Source organism: Sorex araneus, chromosome 3 (assembly GCF_027595985.1).
Source record: "Sorex araneus isolate mSorAra2 chromosome 3, mSorAra2.pri, whole genome shotgun sequence".
NCBI lineage: Eukaryota > Metazoa > Chordata > Mammalia > Eulipotyphla > Soricidae > Sorex > Sorex araneus.
Genome location: NC_073304.1, coordinates 94,272,942 through 94,291,122, shown reverse-complemented (window position 1 = coordinate 94,291,122; position 18,181 = coordinate 94,272,942). Strand labels below are relative to the sequence as shown.

At 39.3% G+C, this 18,181-nt stretch overlaps 1 protein-coding gene across 4 annotated transcripts; it reads right to left on the bottom strand.

The window, feature by feature from the left end:
- Positions 1-1,900: 1,900 nt before the first annotated feature.
- On the bottom strand, positions 1,901-16,888 carry DTWD1 (DTW domain containing 1). Of its 4 annotated transcripts, XM_055133910.1 has the most exons (6): positions 16,745-16,884; positions 15,243-15,311; positions 11,860-12,160; positions 10,082-10,225; positions 6,727-6,976; positions 1,927-2,517 (listed from the first exon to the last, which is right to left on the bottom strand). In XM_055133910.1, the coding sequence occupies exons 3-6, from the start codon at positions 12,121-12,123 to the stop codon at positions 2,270-2,272; spliced, it is 906 nt and encodes a 301-aa protein (XP_054989885.1). In that variant the 5' UTR covers positions 12,124-12,160; positions 15,243-15,311; positions 16,745-16,884; the 3' UTR covers positions 1,927-2,269. The 4 variants fall into 4 exon arrangements, with proteins under 4 accessions (XP_054989887.1, XP_054989885.1, XP_054989886.1 ...); XM_055133911.1 differs by lacking the exons at positions 15,243-15,311; positions 16,745-16,884 and adding an exon at positions 16,492-16,734; XM_004611873.2 differs by lacking the exon at positions 15,243-15,311 and having other exon boundaries at positions 1,928-2,517; positions 16,745-16,888.
- Between the last annotated feature and the right edge of the window lie 1,293 nt (positions 16,889-18,181).

Below are 18,181 nucleotides of genomic sequence, written 5' to 3'. Positions count from 1 at the left end.
TTTTATGCTGTTTTTAAAATCTCTAAAAGGAAATAAAATGTGCAGCAAATCTCACCAATAATTTATTTCTTCATAAAATGTGTTATATATCCTACTGGATATATCTTTGGAAATTTATCATTAGTCTTAAGATTCACATGAGTAAATTTAGCAGGAGGATCCCAGAAAGAAACAGAGGCAATTTAAGTGAGAAATATAAAAAAACATTATTTACAGAGGTTTACAGAAACCAACAAAGGGTAATGAATTCTCTTGGGATAGGGACCTCAAATTTGAGGGGACCTGAAATTATCTCAGGATAGGGACCTGCTCAGAAATGATGGCCTTCAATAATACAGTCACCCCATGGTGACTTGACAGAAAAGGAACCCAGGAAAAAAATAATACCATTTCACTTCCTTTTGCTTAACATTTGTTGATCCCCATCAAAAGTCACTGAGCTAGAGGACCTACCTTACAGAGCATTGCACAGAATGGAAGAGTTTGTATATGTGCATGTGTGTGTGTGTAGGGGAGGGGGCTTGGGGGGACTGCATCGGTTCCAGAGAAGCCAACAGATGCCACCCAGCATATGGGTCTCCTATTCATGAGCATCTAGAGTGAATGATTAAATGATGCCTTCCAGACTTGAGTCTTTCTTTTTCTTGCTTCATTCTGCTTTCCTTTTCTGGCTTCATTCGAAGGAGATTCTTGTTACCTGCAGTATAGATGTCATCAACAGCTTTGAGGCTTTATTATGCTCAGTTCTAAGTCCAAATAAAACAGTGAAAAAACAAATCAAACATATTGCAATTACTATAGGCCAGATGCTCCTGAAAGCCTCTTGGAAACATTAACTCAATGAATCCTCACATTAATCTTACAAAAGCAGGTATGTACCTTCTGATTTTAAAAGGGGGGGGAGCCACAAAAAGCTGGCAGATAACTGACACAAGCAAGAAAAAGGAAGAGCTGAGATTTGGAGTGAGATAGTTCCATAATCTATACTTTCAGCAACTATGGCATATTACTTTTGAAAATTAAACCCTATATCCTACAAGTCATTATCTTTAATCAAAAATATAATGGGTCGGGGCTGGAGCAATAGCGTAGCAGGTAGGGCGTTTGCCTTGCACGCAGTCGACCCGGGTTCGATTCCCAGCATCCCATATGGTCCCTTGAGCACCGCCAGGAGTGATTCCTTAGTGCATGAGCCAGGAGTAAACCCTGTGCATTGCCAGGTGTGACCCAAAAAGAAAAAAAAATGGGTCATATGCTTATAATACCTGTATTAATCACTGAGCACTTCACTTGCTTAATATGTTATATGTTCATTCCCATGGTAGGACACCAATTTTCTTTCAATGGACTGGAGTGATACCACAGCAGATAGGGCGTTTGCCTTGCACGTGGTCAACCCAGGTTCGATTCCTCCGTGCCTCTCAAAGAGCCCAGCAAGGTACTGAGATTATCCCACCCGCGCGGTAGAGCCTGGCAAGCTACCCTTGGCATATTCGATATGCGAAAAACAATAACAAGTCTCACAATGGAGACGTTACTAGTGCCTGCTCAAGCAAATCGATGAACAACGGGATGACACTGCTACAGTGCTATAGTCTTCCTAAAAATGATGATAGGCTCACATAAAAAGCAACAAATGTCTATCATGGAAAACACATACTTAATAAAGACTAGAGCGTGGAGCTACAATTTCAGCTCTGCCTATGTTTACCATTAATCTCAAGTAAATTACTTCCAGTAAGAAGATTCAGGACCCATCTATCTCCAAAGGTGGTAGTAAAAATAGAAAGATACAAAAATCTCTAAAGAAGTATATGTCTAAGATACAAATATAACACATTTTCACATTAACGTGCTGGAATATAACTAAGATAAGCCAAGCCCAGAGACAATGCTTGACTCATGCTTTGCATTCAGGAGAACAGGTTTGATCCTCAACACTAAGTCCATAGGTACATGGGGTACCTGTGGCATGGAATGGGGAGTAGCTCCTGAGAACTACCACAGATAGCCCAAAGGAAAAAAAAACAAAAAAAAAAACCAAAACACTGAGTTATGCTTAATGAGTAGAGACCTTGTGAAATGAATTATCAGGAAACATTATCTCTAAAGATTCCATTAGATTTAAATTTCTTTTGAAAAACAAAGAAGTGAAACCATTTTTTCAAGTGGTCTTGTAGATTACATATAGACATTTCCTTAGAATAAACAATGCATTCCTTTATTGATTTTTTTATGAAAATAAAATGATAAAAGTGGCTTCTTAAAATTAGTGGATCAGCTTTCCTGTTTCTCTGTCTCCAGAGCCTTTGGCATTCTTTATTAACTGGTACATAAATGAGTAGAAAAATAAAAGATTGTCATATTGTCCTTTGTAGTTCTCTTTTAATACATCAGTATGGTAGTCTACCAAGAAGTAGTAAATGGCTTCGATTGTGGAAAGGAAGGTGTCTGGCTTTCCTTTTTGATGGCGCCAAAAGCAAGTTTTTCTTGTTTTTAACTCAACTTGTAACAGTCCTGTCAAAAAAAAAAAGAAATATGTAAATATATTTATATTCTTTTAAGTCCTTGAGGGTGTGACGCAAATAATTAACTTTTAGTAAAGATTATCTGGTGGGGAGTGGGGGTAGTTTGGGCCATAGCCAGCAGTCCTCAGGGCTTACTCCTGGCTCTGTGCTCAGAGATCACTCCTGGGAATACATGGGTGGTTGGGTGAACCACATACAATGCCAGGATCAAACAAGTGTCAGCTGCATGCAAAGCAAACATCTTAAGAGCCCGGCACTATCTCCCTGGCTCCTTTTAAGGAATGTTTATTTTTAAGCGCATAGATCAATTCCTCAAATCCCAATTCCAAGCACAATACTTTATAAATATATTATGGTATACACAAAAGCAGAATAAGACACAAAACACACAACTGGATAGTTACTTCAAATAAATCTTGGACCTTATAGCAGTGGGTTAAATTATTTACAATTGCGTTGTCACCTCCATCTTCTATTTACTAATGCCATTTTTTATTTTAGCCTGTGGCAGAACTAAATCTACCAATTTTAAAATTTTATGTTTTGGTCATTGAATCACATCCTGCAGTGTTCAGAGCTTATCCTGCTGCTCTGTACTCAGAGGTCATTCCTCGAAGTGTCTGGGGAACTAGCTGGAGTGCTGGGGATTGAACTCAGGTCAGTTGTGTGCAAAGCAAGTGCCTTAATCATTGTACTCTCTGGTCCAAATTTACCAATTTTCACAGGGTTTCTTTTCTTTGATAAACTAACATTTAAATTTAATTCTGCAATTCACTAAGAAATATAGGCAGTTAAATATCCCAGCACTAAAAAGAAAAAAAAATGTACATTACCCTTCATTTTACACTTACAATTTATGTTTAACTTACTGACATGGAACTGCAATTTGTGTTAAGTCACAGTCAAGCATGAGCCACCAGTGGTATGTGTTAAATTAGACTACAAACTAGAGTTTCAAACTAGAGTTTCAAACTTTTGTCATCCTCCAGCAATAAAATATCTAGCTATTTCTCTGTAAAGTGTGGTAAAACACTATGCTTTTGCACTATTAAAGGAACTCATTATAATTTACTACGTTTGAGGGTTTTAAAATGAAGTTGAGTTGCTTTGTTGGGTTTAAACTCGTCAAATGATTAAAAATTTTTAGTATATGAAGGCAATGATTTATGGCAATCATCCTATGTTTCCTATGAAGTAGCTAGGTTTATCTGAAAACTGGTATTTACACATCAGAGACTGCAAACATGCAGAGAGCCCCAGTTACTCCCTGTGCTGCAATGAGGAGCCAGACAGATAAGTGCTAAAGTACAACATGCAGAGGTAAGTCGGCTCTTGAAATCTGTTTATTTCGTGATTTTAGAAGATTAAGAGATTCCTCCTAAAGACTGTGATATAGTACAGAATTGAAATCTATTTTCTTTGTGATCTGGAAACAACAGAATTTTTGTACAAATATGCTTTTAAGCAAGCCTTAAGCGCAAATGCAGACACTCTGAAAACAGATTCTGAATTGTACCTCAATAATTCCTTTTATAGTTTTTTCAAGTGTTTTCACTTATGTTGTTTTATTTGCTCTTTTCAACTGCCATATAAGGTAATTATAAATAAAAATGGCTCAGTAAAATACTCAAACTGAGGATTAACTTGCCGCTGTAACCATCCTAGGTCCTGTGCCAAACAGCAGGGCCTTAGGGCGCTGTCCCTGTATTCAACATAAGCAACAAGATTCTTCCAGGGCAGGATCAGGGATGTAGCTCAGCAGTAGAGCACTTGCCTTGCATGGGTGAGGCCCTTATTTGAGCCCCCCAAAGTTTCCAGATTTGTAACTTCAGGCTCACAACACTTTCTTCTCTTTCAAAACACACACACACACACACACACACACACACACAGAGTTTCTATCTCCTATCTATCTCTCTCATACACATATAAGCAGACACAAAATAACATTAAATAATATGTTAAGATGTATGTAAATTTAGCTGGTTAAATCTATTACCAATCAGATAATAACGTGGGCCTAATTAACACAAACCAGACTCCAATAGCTGTCAAATTTTTTCTAGATGTAAATTTTCAACAATAGCTTAAGCAAAATTCTCTCACACTGAAATTCTCTCACATTTAAATTACTTTTGGCTGTTGGCAAAAGTAACACTAACGAGATAGTTCTCTTACCTTCTAATTACACAGGGTATATTAACAAAGCCATCAACATGCTGAAAATAAATCTAAATCTTTCAGAGAAACTATTAAGAAAGTCGGAGCAAGGAGCAGGGTCCAAGAAAAATAAGAAAGGGAATATGAACTTCTGTTCTTCATAGTAATAACTATTGCCTTGAGCAGATAAACAACTCTTTTAATCGTTATTATCATTGTTATAAGGGAGTAATCTTACATTCTTGGATAAAAGTAAACAAAAGAAAGAAAAATCTCTATAGTGTTCACTCTGAATTAAAATTCACAGCTCTGTTCAGGGAAACAATGATGTAGAAACAAGAAGCAGAACAAGTTAGGAATGTAGGAGCAGCAGTAGAAGTGTAGAGTAGGAGTAGGAGTAGTAAGACTAGTAATAGTAGTAGCAGCAGCACCAGGAAGTTTAGCAGATCTTAGTTTCTAACATCAGCCCTCACTAAAAGGAATCATAGCTTCGCACTGACTGTAGGGTTGGGGCAGGAAAAAAGTACAAGTGAACTCAGGACATCCTGTTGTACCAGAAAGACTTATGAGGCCATGCCACAAAGGACTAAAAGAACTCCCAACGGCAAAATTTAAGACAATATGGATGTCTAAAAAAAAAAAAATACAACCATGACAGATTACAATATATTGAATTAAAAGGAACTCCCTTAGACCACAGTGCTCACAAATAAAGGTTCTGGGGAGAGAAAGAGAACAAGAAAAGAAAAAGGAAAAACTCTTCTTTACATAAGAATACCAGCGAACTCATGTAAAAGAAATAATAAAATTAAAATTTCATCATTTTGCAATCCTCAGCATAATTACTGATTAAGGCAAGAAACATCAATGAAAACTAAAACCACTCAGTGAAAAGCAATTGGGAAATAGATAATTCATATTCTCAAAGCATTGCCCACAGATGATTACTAATTACAAAGAAGAAAATAAATCCCTATAATAGAGATCACTAGCAATCACCACTTTTATCAATTCATTTAAGCTATCACCAATAATGGAACAATTTACATTATATGTCTTCTGATTTGATGCAGTAAGCATACAACTCCCCATATGATTAGGGATTACTTAATTTATCAGCTAAGCAGGTTCATTTTTAAGAATGAAAGAGAATGCTACTAATAATTATACCAAAACAATAGACATAAACTGAAATTGTTATGGACAACCCTGAATTCATCCTTAAATATCCCTGCAAAAACATTTGCATTAACTCTAATCATGACAAAGCATTTAGACAACTAACCAGTCAAGACAAATCAAAGTAATAAGAAACCAAAAGAGTAGTGTTCTATATTAAAAGAGGCTAAAGAGACATAATAATCAAAAGTAATGTGAATATACATGCTACATCAGTGGGAAAATGCTACAAAAGATTTTTTTAACTCATTAGGGAAATATGAATATGAACCATTTTTTTAAACTTTCTTAAAGTGGCAACAATATTGCACTATGCGGGAGAATGTCTTTAATTCTTACAAGATGTACATAAGCTGGGGATGACCCCCACCCACAGAAGAAGGCATTTGCCTTGCACACAGCTGATCCGAATTCGATACTGGCAGGCACCACATACGGTTTTCTGAACATAACCAGTAGTGATTTCTGAGCACAAAGCCAGGGGTAAACCCTGAGCAATGCCAGATGTGGCCCAAGAACCAAAAAAATTTAAAAAATAAATAACAATAATAATCTGATGTCATGTTTCTTCCAATATAGTTTTTGTTTTTTTTTTTTGGTTTGGTTTTGGGGTGACACCCATCAACCCATCAGTGTTCAGGACTTATGCCTGACTCCAAACTCAGGGATCACTCTGGCAGAACTCCCTGGGTTATATGTGGTACAAGGAATAGAACCCAGATTGGCTGCATGCAGGACTAGCGCTGTACATGTTATACTATCCCTCCAGCCCCCCTGCCAATATATGTGTAGGTCTGAAGTTTCTTTAAGATGAAAGTTGAAAAAAAGGCAATTTTAAAAAACATATTTTCCCTCTTACCTTGAAGTCTCTCATCAGTGAATATCTTATTTGTTTGGTTCCAGGTGCTATCTATAAATATAATTCTTTTCAGTATTGCACTTTTGCATTTGCTGTCATTGAAATCCTGTTCTTCATTTTTCCTACGTTTAATAGATGGTCTGTCAGGATCATCATTTTTGCCTCTAACATTATTTTGAATCCTTTTTTGCAGATGAAAAGAAATATCTTTTATTGAGACAGACTTGGGCCCAGGAAAAACAAGTGCAACCTAAAGAGAAAAGGTAAGTAAGCAGTGTGCTATTATGAACTTCAAAGTGGTTAAGTTTAGAGTGACTTAAAACTTTAAGAATATGGGTGAAGTGTTAAGTTCCACTATGCATACTTCAATATATATGGCAAATGTTTGGTTCTTCTCTGGAAATTTAAAATCATATATATTGTATTAAAGATTTACTTATTCCCCTCTTGATAGATTCGGATCTTGAACAATGAAAACTAAAATATTTAAGATAAAAAGCAAAACAGGGCTAGAGCAATAGTATAGTGGGTAAGGCATTTGCCTTGCATGTGGCTGACTGGGGTTTGATCCCCAGGATCCCAAATAAAATATTTACACAGACTCAAAATACCCAGAATTATTTGTTAAAATATATTAGTAAAAAACATAAAACTGGAAATCTAACTTTCAAAAGTTAAAGAAGAGGAGCTGGAAAGACAGTACAGGGGATAGGATGCTTGCTGGCGTGTGGCAAACCTGAGTCTGATCCCCAACACCACATGTGGTCTCCCTAGCACAACCAGGAATGGCCCCTGGGTGTAGAGCAAGAAGTACACACTGAGCTGGGTGTGGCACAAAAACCCAAAAGAAAAGAAGTTATAAAATAATTCCGTATGCTATGACACCTCCATCTTTCAGCATGTTTTTGCTGAGACTTTATGTATACTGTTAGAGACTTATGTCTGAACATTTCCTACACAAACCAAGCATCCAACGCAAGGCTCAACGTTTAACAACATGTTAGAATCTCTTATACATGGGCTTAATAGTTTTAGGTTGAAATACAACAATCTTCACACACTTTCCTCTAAGGAAACTTTTTTTAGATAACTTTTAGCAAATTGTTCATGATAAGCAATAAAAAATAAATCATTTTGTATTAGGTCCTGCTTTGGAATCAGGCTTTGAGAGTTGGAGTGGAAAAAATTGAAATATGGTGGTGTAAAGGTATAATGGGATTGGTGTTAGAATACTGAATGAAATAAACTATTGGGAACAAAATACAAAACAAAGTCAAAAACAAAAAAAAGCATCCAGGAAAAAAATTGTTATAAAAAATTATGATATTGTTAGAATCATGGTATTTTAGCCCTCTTATTTTTCTTTATGTTTCAAATTTTCTTTAACAAGCATGCACAATCTGAATATGAAAAATAAACATTTAGGAGCTGGGAAGATAGTACAGCAAGTAGGACCTTGCACACAAACAACCTGGGTTCATTAAATCACCCACATATGGATCGGGAGCTCCCACCAGGAGTAATCCCTCTGTGAAGAGTCAGGAGTTAAACCCTAAGCACCACCAGGTGTGACCCCAAAACCAATAAATAAATAATTTTTTGCTTTTCCTTGGATCACACCTGGCGATGCAGAGGGGTCACTCCTGGCTCTGCACTGAGGAATTACCCCTGGCGGTGCTCAGGGGACCATATGGAATGCTGGGAATCAAACCCGGGTTGGCTGCGTGCAAGGCAAACGCCCTAGCCACTGTGCTATCAATCCAGTCCCAAATTTTTTAAAAAGCATAATACATCAAAAAACAAAACTCCTGAATTACAAAATTCAAAAACATAAACTTTTTCAAATATGCAATATACATGTCTGTATCTCTCTCATGGGCTAGAGCAATAGGTAGGGTGTTTGCCTTGCATGCAGCCGACCCGGGTTTGATTCCTCTGCCCCTTTCGGAGAGCCCAGCAAGCTACTAGAGTATCTCACCCTCGGCAGAGCCTGGCAAGCTACCTGTAGCATATTCGATATGCCAAAAACAGTAACAAGTCTCACAATAGAGACATTGCTGGTGCCCGGTCGGGCAAATCGATGAGCAATGGGATGACAATGGTATAGTGATATCTCTCTTATATCTAATTAGCATACTACACTGTTCTTAATATTCTTGAAATATAAATGTACTACATATATTTTTTAAAATCTAGCACTGTAGTCTGATTCCTCTAAGGAGAGCCAAATGTAAGCCCTGAGCATCGCCGAGTGTGGCCCCTACAAAAACAAAAATTTTAAGAGAGAGAGAGATAACTTAAAAATGAACAAAGCCAGTATCTGAGCTTACAAAAGAAAGTTCATAAATGGCCACATATTAATGTATTTTTGATTTTAGAGAATTACTGAAAATTCCACCTAACTCAGTCCTTTTGAAGAAATCTCAGTGTTTGTAATGTTTTTTTCATATTTATTAAAACAGATAATCTACGTAGTATAAGCAGAAGAATGGAGAGGAATAAGTAGGCTTATCCACTGAATTCAGCGGGCTGGAGCGATAGCACAGTGGTTGGGTGTTCGCCTTTCACGCGGCCGACCCGAGTTCGATTCCTCTGCCCCTCTGGGAGAGCCCGGCAAGCTACCGAGAGTATCGAGCCCATGCAGCAGAGCCTGGCAAGCTACCCGTGTGTATTGGATATGCCAAAAACAGTAACAATAAGTCTCTCAATGAGAGACGTTACTGGTGCCCACTCGAACAAATCGATGAGCAACGGGATGACAGTTATACAGTGATCCACTTCAGCAGAACCTAGTGCTCTGTATTTGCTCTCATTAATAGAATTTGTCCTCACAAACTTGTGTTTTAACTTTCTTACAAACTGCCTTTTCAAGTAGGATGCCTCCCTCTGCCCCCGTACACAAACACACACTAACAAAGTAAATAAAAGCAGTCCTAGTAATATTGGCAGAGTAAAAACCTAAAGAATTAATGAGAAAAAAGTACAGTACGTTAACAGATTTAAAGATCTAGGATAGGGCCGGAGTGACAGAATAGCAGGTAGGGCATTTGCCTTGCACGGGGCCAACCTGGGTTTGATCCCTGGCATCCCCCAAGCACTGCCAGGAGTAATTCCAAAGTGCAAAGCCAGGAGCAACCCCTGAGCATCGCTGGGTGTGATGCAAAAAGCAAACAAAAATCTAGGATCATTTGATCACTGAAGACACTGGTAAAGCGAAATGTTGCTTCTTGGTATGTAAAGAAAATCCTGATTTCCTCAAGAAAAGTATTAATGTTCAGAAAGACAATGAAGTTTAAAGTTCGTTGCTATATTCAATGTGAAAGGTTGTAAAAAAAAATGCAAAAAGCTGCTTTACCTCATGGTCCTGTTCTTCATATTCTGGGATACAAGGATATGTGTAAATATTTACAAATTCAGGTGCTAAGAGTTTTGCATGTACAGCAGTACTTTTGCCATCTGTTTCATTTGGATGTTTAATGATGTCAATCTTCAATGGAAGCTGTGAACAAAGCATTAATATTCTAAATTTTCTGTTAATAAGCCTCTCAGAGAGCCCAGCAAGCTACTGGCTACCAAGAGTATCCCACTCCCAGGGAAGAGCCTGGCAAGCTCCCCGGGGTGTATTCAATATGACAAATACAGTAACAATAACAGGTCTCATTCCCCTGACCCTGAAAGAGCCTCCAATCATTGGGAGTAAGGAGAGGCTGCTAAAATCTCAGGGCTGGGACAATTGGAGACATTACTAGCGCCTACTCGAGTAAATCAATGAACAAAGGATGACAGTGATTCAGTGATACAGTGATATGAATAAAGACAATACTTAAGGCTAAAATAGCAAGAAACACAGTAAAGCCTTAAAAATAGATTCAACGGCTTGAAAGCCATATTTTTTATGACTAAAATATTAAGAATTGGAATTGTAAAGCAAATTCAAATTTCCTCCTTGATATTGTGAATTCTATAATGAAAAAAAAAAAACTCCCAACTGATTTAACATAAGAATTTTTTCTTAAAGTAGAACTCCAATGTCATTACCACGTAAATTATACAGCTATGAGTCCAAGTCATCACACTTCTGTATTGTACCAAGAATAGTTTTAAAAATTTCTACAAATCGTACTGATTTTAGGCATAAGTATAAGTATTACATAACCTATCACATATGTCTTATAGCCTCGTTCTCCCTCTCGGAGAACCTGGCAAGTTACTGAGAGTTTCCTGCCTGCATGGGAAAGCCTAGCAAGCTCCCCATAGCGTATTCATACGCCAAAACCAGTAACAATGATGGGTCTCATTCCCCTGTCCCTGAAAGAGTCTCCAATGCAGCACTGTTGGGAAGGACGAGTAAAGAGAGGCTGCTAAAATCTCAGGGCTAGGACGAATTGAGATGTTACTGAGACCGATCAAGAAAATCAACAATCAATGGGATGATGATGATGATGATGATGATGATGATGATGATGATGATGATCACATATGTCCTGTCATCCGTTGCTCATTGATTTGTTCGAGTGGGCACCAGTAACGTCTCTCATTGAGAGACTTATTGTTACTGTTTTTGGCATATCCAATACACACGGGTAGCTTGCCAGGCTCTGCTGCATGGGCTCAATACTCTCGGTAGCTTGCCGGGCTCTCCAAGAGGGGCGGAGGAATCGAACTCGGGTCGGCCGCGTGAAAGGCGAACGCCCAACCACTGTGCTATCGCTCCGGCCCCACATATGTCCTACCATTCTCCTAGCATTCTCAATTTTTATTTTAGCTTTGGTCACTGATATCTTCACAGATAGGGTGGGGCTATCTGTGAACCACAAAGAACCACAAAGCTAAAGGATATAAAATTTAGTCTTTTAAGATACATTTTCGAAGAGTAGACCCCAAACCTGGGATAATTCTACAAGATCCTTCAGGAAATCTATAAATCTATCCCTTGTAGTACCAGCTGTTTTAGTAATGTGTGTCTCTTTCCAGAGATAAGAAAGCATAAGTTTAGTACTCTATAGGATTAAAGTTTCTATTAATATAACTCATCTTTACAACATTAATTTCAAACTTATCAATTATATCACAGCAGGCACTAGGCTTCTTTAAAATTTATTTTTCTTTCTAACAATTAAATTTCTTACTAACCTTCACAAGTGGCATCTGTTCCATGGGTACATTTTCCACTGGAACATAACATGTATAGCAGTAGAACATTCTTGAACCACCACACTTGCGGCATTTTGATCTCCCACTCTGCTGAGCTTTCTGAAGAACTTCTTGTGATGCCAAGCACAAGTTTTGAAGAGGATCTTCTACAGCTATGGAAGTATTTTGTGACTGTTGTATTTCCACAAGTTTTGAATTATCTTCTTCCCTTACTTCAAGAAATTTGGGTGGACTAAGAGACATTTTGTTTCCCACTCGAACCAAGGTTTAACATCTATTTCTGAAATACATAAAGGTGAAATTTGAAAAAAAAAGTTGGGGGGAGTAAAATAAATAACATTTTACTCACTGTCTCTACAGAGGAAATCATTCAACTTAAAACTATGTGCTAGCTTTCCTGTTTCTTATCAGATATTATAAAGTTTTAAATAGAAAAATTTGCATGCTTTAAAAACTGACAATCAAAAACTGAAAAAAAAAATACCCTTGTAAGTCACTACAAGACAATAGAAAGATGCTCTTAGGTACCAATCCTTTTAGTAGCACTTTTTGTTCCAGACATAGCAATTGTGTTCTGTATTTAGAGTATAGTGGTTCAACCTTAGTATCAACCTAGTACCTAGGTTTTAACTTTGAATTGATGTTATATCACTCTAAATCTCAATCTGAATTCTAATGAAAACACAAAGTTCCTATGAAAACAGTACTGATTTGATGAAATCTACCCCGTGAATCTAGCACCTTATCTTTAAGGTCGTTTCCTCTCCAACTTAAAATACACACTGAAAAACATATCACTGGACACCCATTCAAATGAGGTATCTACTACCAATGATAATTTGTAAAATATCCTTAAAGGTGGCTCTTTTAGATTTCAGAATGACATTAAGGTCCACTCACTCCAAAAATTCATATCGTTTTAAAAAATCTAAACACCAGATTTCAGTACTATTAGTAAAATAATTAGCAAAATAATTTTTTCACTTAAATATTTTCTTCAAAAATAGGATGATGACTGCCAAAGCTGTTATTCAACTATTTTGTAAGCATAGTATCTTTCTAGGGAGAGAGTCTGGGCCCTTTCTGATTTGGTATGCATTCCAATGCTGTAAAATGATCCTCTTATAAAGCCTCTTGGCATTGTGGTGTTTAACTATGAGGACCAGGCACTCTGAGTCCAAACACAGGCAAAATAAATGCTGTGACTGCTACAGGAAACTTTCTGTGGTCTCCCAAATAGAAAGTGAACAAAAAGTCCAGTGGAACATAATATACAACATGATTTACTAAGAAGTTGGTGACACTAACATCAGGCTCTTTCTATAGACTGCAAATACCAATAAGCTTGAGACAAAAAGAAATGCAAAGAAAGAAAGGTGCTGGTCATTGAAGGAAAAGAAGAGTATATTTGCCAAATTTATCCAAAGAGAAAGTTAAAACAAGTATTTTTGATGTGTACTGATTAGAAGTTTACATATTGGGTTGCTCAGAGAAAGATACTTGATAGTTTCATCCTTTCTTCCTGACTCACAAAAGGAAAGCATCTATTTCTGACCCCAATTCCAATCACCTAATTAAGAATGTCTTTTTAATTTTATTTTTAGTTTTTTTAGAGCATCAGAAAGCCATTCATGATTGGATTTCAGTCATACAGTATTCCAACACCCATCCCTCCACCAGTGTATACTTGCAAGCACCAGTGTCTTCAGGTTCCCTCCCATCACCCCCTTTTGTCTTTGTGAACACGCCATGAACAACTAAGTGCAAAATATTAAGCTGTCACTTTTTCTTGGGTCTTAGATCCTTTTAAGGTCTGATGAGAGTTTGGACCCATCTCTAGAAAATGCATACTTCAGACACAATACTGGGTAGTTTTCAGATTTCTAGTGTCCATCCACAGAACTAGATAATGAAATCCTAAGATCAATAATTCATTCTAAGGGTCAGACTAGCTTTAAGTTTGACAAGATATCTTATTCGCCTCGGAAATCAGAACTGTAGAACCTCTATAGACCAATAAATGGTCACAAGCCAGGGGAAGTCACATCACTGTCCTTCCACTCAGAAAGCTAAGCTTTTCACTCAAATTCTGTGCTATTCCAATGCTGCTTAAAGTTGTAACATTTTAGTATTTTTTTGCGGGAGGCATGATGTGATGCTCAGTGAACTATCGCCAGCTACCTCCTTGGACCACATGGATCAAATCGAGGTCTCCTGCATCAAAGCATGTGCATAGAGCTATCTCTCCAGCCCAACTAGACTTAGTCTAAACTTAGTCTTAAGTTGGTCTTCAATTATTCAGATCATGGGGTTCATTCTGAAAAAGACATTGGACTAGTCTAACTCAACTTGACTCTGCTTCCCTCTGTATTCTAGTAGCTATATATGAGTTTACATGTGCCACCAAAGGGCTCCAATATATTGGAGCTTCAACAATACCTGGGATGTTGTAAAGTCAATGTGATTGCCTCAATATTCAATGATTTCTTCTAGGAATCTCAAAGTGTACTATTCCTGAGAGGCCTCGAAATAGCCCTTGTACTTCACTTGGTCTTTTGGCCAGACAACTAATGCATATTAGGGAATCCTAAGATAAATGTCCTTCCTCTGGGGCTGGGGAGGGCTATTAATGAAGCCTATGTGCATGCCCTTTGTCCTTCTATATCTGTGAAACAGAAAGAGGAAATGTTTGAGGCCCCTCTCTTACCTATTCATCTCTAGACTGAAGGCAAATGAGAGGCCAGCAGTTCTAAGCCATGGGCAACTGTCTCAAAGATCTCTAAAGCCCTATGATCAGGACACACCTCCTGACCTAGCAGTTTCTCTCATATATGTACGAAACATCTGTTGCAAACCTGATTGTTCAAAAAGGTCCAGAACATTCTTGCTAATTTCAAGTATGTGCAATAGGAATCATGGGGATTATGGGAGGGGGGTGTATTTTTTTCTCTAAAAAGCTAACATCTGGGGACTTGAGAGATAGTACAGTGAGTAAAGCACTTGCCCTTGCATACTACTGACCCTGGTTCCATTCCCAGTGTTATGATGGTCCCCAAACACGAGTTATCCTTAAGCCCAGAGCTAGAAGTGAGCACTGCTAAATGTGGCAAAGATCTTTAAAAAAGAGAGAGAAATGCTAACATTTTTACCTTGACATCACATCTATCATTCTTCAACTCAGACTGAAAACAATTAACACTGCCTCCTACCTTCTTTTCCTTTCGAACTGATTATTTACCATGTTACATCAATTCTACCATGCCCATAGCCTATTTTTAGTCTCCAAATCAGGCTCTGCACGTTTATTACTGGTTCTGCATCTTTCACGGGGAAAAATATACTTTCATTTGGAGTGATCTTACTAGGGAAAGCTTTCCTCCCTGGCGGTCTCCAAGAGCTGAATTCTCCTCTCCTTTGTGGCCACTTACTGCCTGTAGGAGAAAAAAAGAAGTGCAGAGAAAGGGGACACTAACAAGAAAAAACGACCCTGTTTTTCCCACTTGCTCCAGAAATCTCTCCCTCCCACTGGGTGGGGCTAAGTCAGCCTGGCATGACTTCTACTTAAAGATACACAGGTAGTATCAGATGCATTCCCATTCATCAGCACAGAGACTCTACTTCAGCACTTCCCAGGGCAGCCAGGGAGGCTGTAATCTGGGAGAATATGGGCTAATCTGCCAGCCACATTCATCATCCTGTTTTCACCTGTCAGAGGAAGCAAGCTACACTCCAGTCTTCCACTGTCATCAGGAGGGTGACAGTCCCTGGTTAGTTCCCTATTGGTGGTGTGAGGAACAAAATTCTGATGTCACTTCTCCCTGTCTCCTTGTCAGTAGGAGGAATTCAACAAATGCTTGCTAATTCAGGTGCTGGGGAGGGGGCTTCCAGATTACTGAAATAACTCACAGGTTATCCTTAACGGGTCTTTTGCCCACGATACAAATGGCAACCTGGGTGTTTTGGTTTTTTTTTTTTTTTTTCATTTCAAAACAAGGGAACAGGGAGACAGGGTCCTCACTACAAGTGACTCACACCCAGGGGTCATTAGAGAAATCTTTCCTATCATGGATTGTGGACCAACTTAGAACTACCTAAAAATTTTCCTGGAATATTTCAAAGAACCTGGTTACATAATACAGGTCCAGGTCGAACATCCACGTTTTCTACACCTGCGGTACTACCACCTTCCAATAGGATGAGCCGGCCCTTTCCGACCTCACCACCAAGTGGTTGGCGAACTGTGCCAACATCAGTTTTTGTTTTTGTTTTTATGGCACACATGGGTTTGGATATAAAGAATCCTTTCAGTGTTGTGATTTTTTAAGTCAGGTGGCGATTTTTATCACGCAAGTCCGTAGAATTTGTGCCTTAGCAAGTTCCCAGACTTCTTCACGGGTCCTGCACTGTCCAGAAACCAATTTAACATAAAGCACAGGCTCCGTTGCTTATTGTACAACCAGAACCTTAATGTTAAAGACACTGCACGGTCTGCACGATGCTCCTCCCTACATCGGCTCCCGGAAACGGCTCTAAAAGCTAAAATAATAATAATAATAATAATAATAATAATAATAATATAATAATAAAAATAAAGTAAATTAGAGTGCTAACTTTGCCAGGACTGATTTTCCTGGGAGTGTGCCACCGAAAATCAACTGGGGCGAAACTGCGTCGCTTTTTGTTTTTTTTCTTTTCTCCAAAGGGGCCCCCGCAAGATCCTAAGAGTGCCACAGCGCCCGTGCTGGGGGCCCAGGGCCCCGCTCACGGGCGACGCCGCCGCCCAGGAGCGTGTCCACTCCCTGCAGATCACGGGTCCCCGCAAAGGTGCGGAGGCCCGCACGAAGGACGGGAGAGGGACTCCGACCTGCACAGCCCGAGGGTCCTCGCACAGCTCCACGCGTCTTCCGCTCCGCCCGACACCAAGGCGCGCGGCCGGCCGGGGATGCGCACGCCCCGGCGGAGCGCTTTCCCCGGGACACCGCGGGGAGGAGCCGGGGCCGTTGCTAGGGCCCAGCGTGGCATGGGCGGGAGGAGATGGTAACCGCTGGGGCGGAGTGAGGGGCGGGGTTAGCCGCCGGGAAGTCCCGCCTCCACCTTGCACGCGGCAACCTATAGCCGGGCTGCTTTCGCGAAGCCCCGCCTCCCACCCTGCCTGCCCTGGGACCGGTTGGCGCCTGAGACCTAGCGGCCAGGGCCCTGTAGGATGAGGGTCTCTGGGTCGTTCCCTCCAAGCATCGTTGCTAGTGAGTTGTGAAAAATACCTGCCCATAGCAGTCCCAAAATATTTGAGATGTCACAGTTTGGTCCTGTTTCCTTTTTAACGGCTGTATCAAGGGAAGTACTTAAGGGGAGTCTTGAACCTCTCCGTGACTTGCTTTGCTTAGCTAAACACCACACAATCTTGGGACTGACTCTGTGTCCTTTTCCAGTTAGTTAGAAAGGTTATTAAGCCATTTTTCTCGACCTAACCCCGCAAAAATTAAAAATTAAATAAAAACTAAAACTCTTAGTATATTAAGGGTGCTAAGAAATGCAATAGCCAGATAGAAAACAAGGTGATTTTGTATGTTATTGTAGCATTGTTCATAATAGCCAGAATCTGGAAATAACTGGCGTGCCCAAGAATAGACGACTGGTTAAAGAAACTTTGGTACATCTATACAATAGAATACTATGCAGCTGTTAGGAAAGATGAAGTCATGAAATTTGCTTATAAGTGGGTGGCCATGGAGAGTATCTTGCTAAATGAAATGAGTCAGAAAGAGAGGGATAGACATAGAATGATTGCACTCATTTGTGGAATATAAAATAACATAATATGAGACTAACACCCAAGGACGTAGAGACAAGGGTCGGGAAGATTGCTCCATGGCTGGAATCCTGTCTCATGAGCTGGGGGAGAAGGCAGCTGGGACAGAGAAGGGAGCAAAGAAGGGAAAATCAGTCCTGGCAAAGTTAGCCCTCTATTTTAAGTCAATGATGGAGGGATTGCTCAGGATGGCAGATATGTGCTGAAAGTAGACAAAGGAACAAATATGATGGCCTCTCATTGATGACCAAACATGATGGCCATCTATATTGCAAACCACAATGCCCAAAAGTAGAGAGAGAATAAGAGGGAAATTGTCTGCCATAGAGTCGGGGAGGGGTGGAATGGAGGGGGACACTGGGGTTAATGGTGTTAGAAAATGTACACAGATGGAGGGATGGGTGTATAATCATTGTATGACTGAAACTCGAACATTAAAGCTTTGTAACTGTATCTCATGATTCAATTTAAAAAGAAAGAAAAGAAAGAACA

Coding starts and splice junctions, on each gene's coding strand:
- DTWD1 (XM_004611873.2), bottom strand. CDS start 12,123: ATGTCTCTTAGTCCACCCAAATTTCTTGAAGTAAGGGAAGAAGATAAT. Junction 10,226..11,859: donor AACAGATGCCACTTGTGAAG/GTTAGTAAGAAA, acceptor CTTTGTTCACAG/CTTCCATTGAAGATTGACAT. Junction 2,518..6,726: donor CACTGATGAGAGACTTCAAG/GTAAGAGGGAAA, acceptor TTTTTTTGACAG/GACTGTTACAAGTTGAGTTA.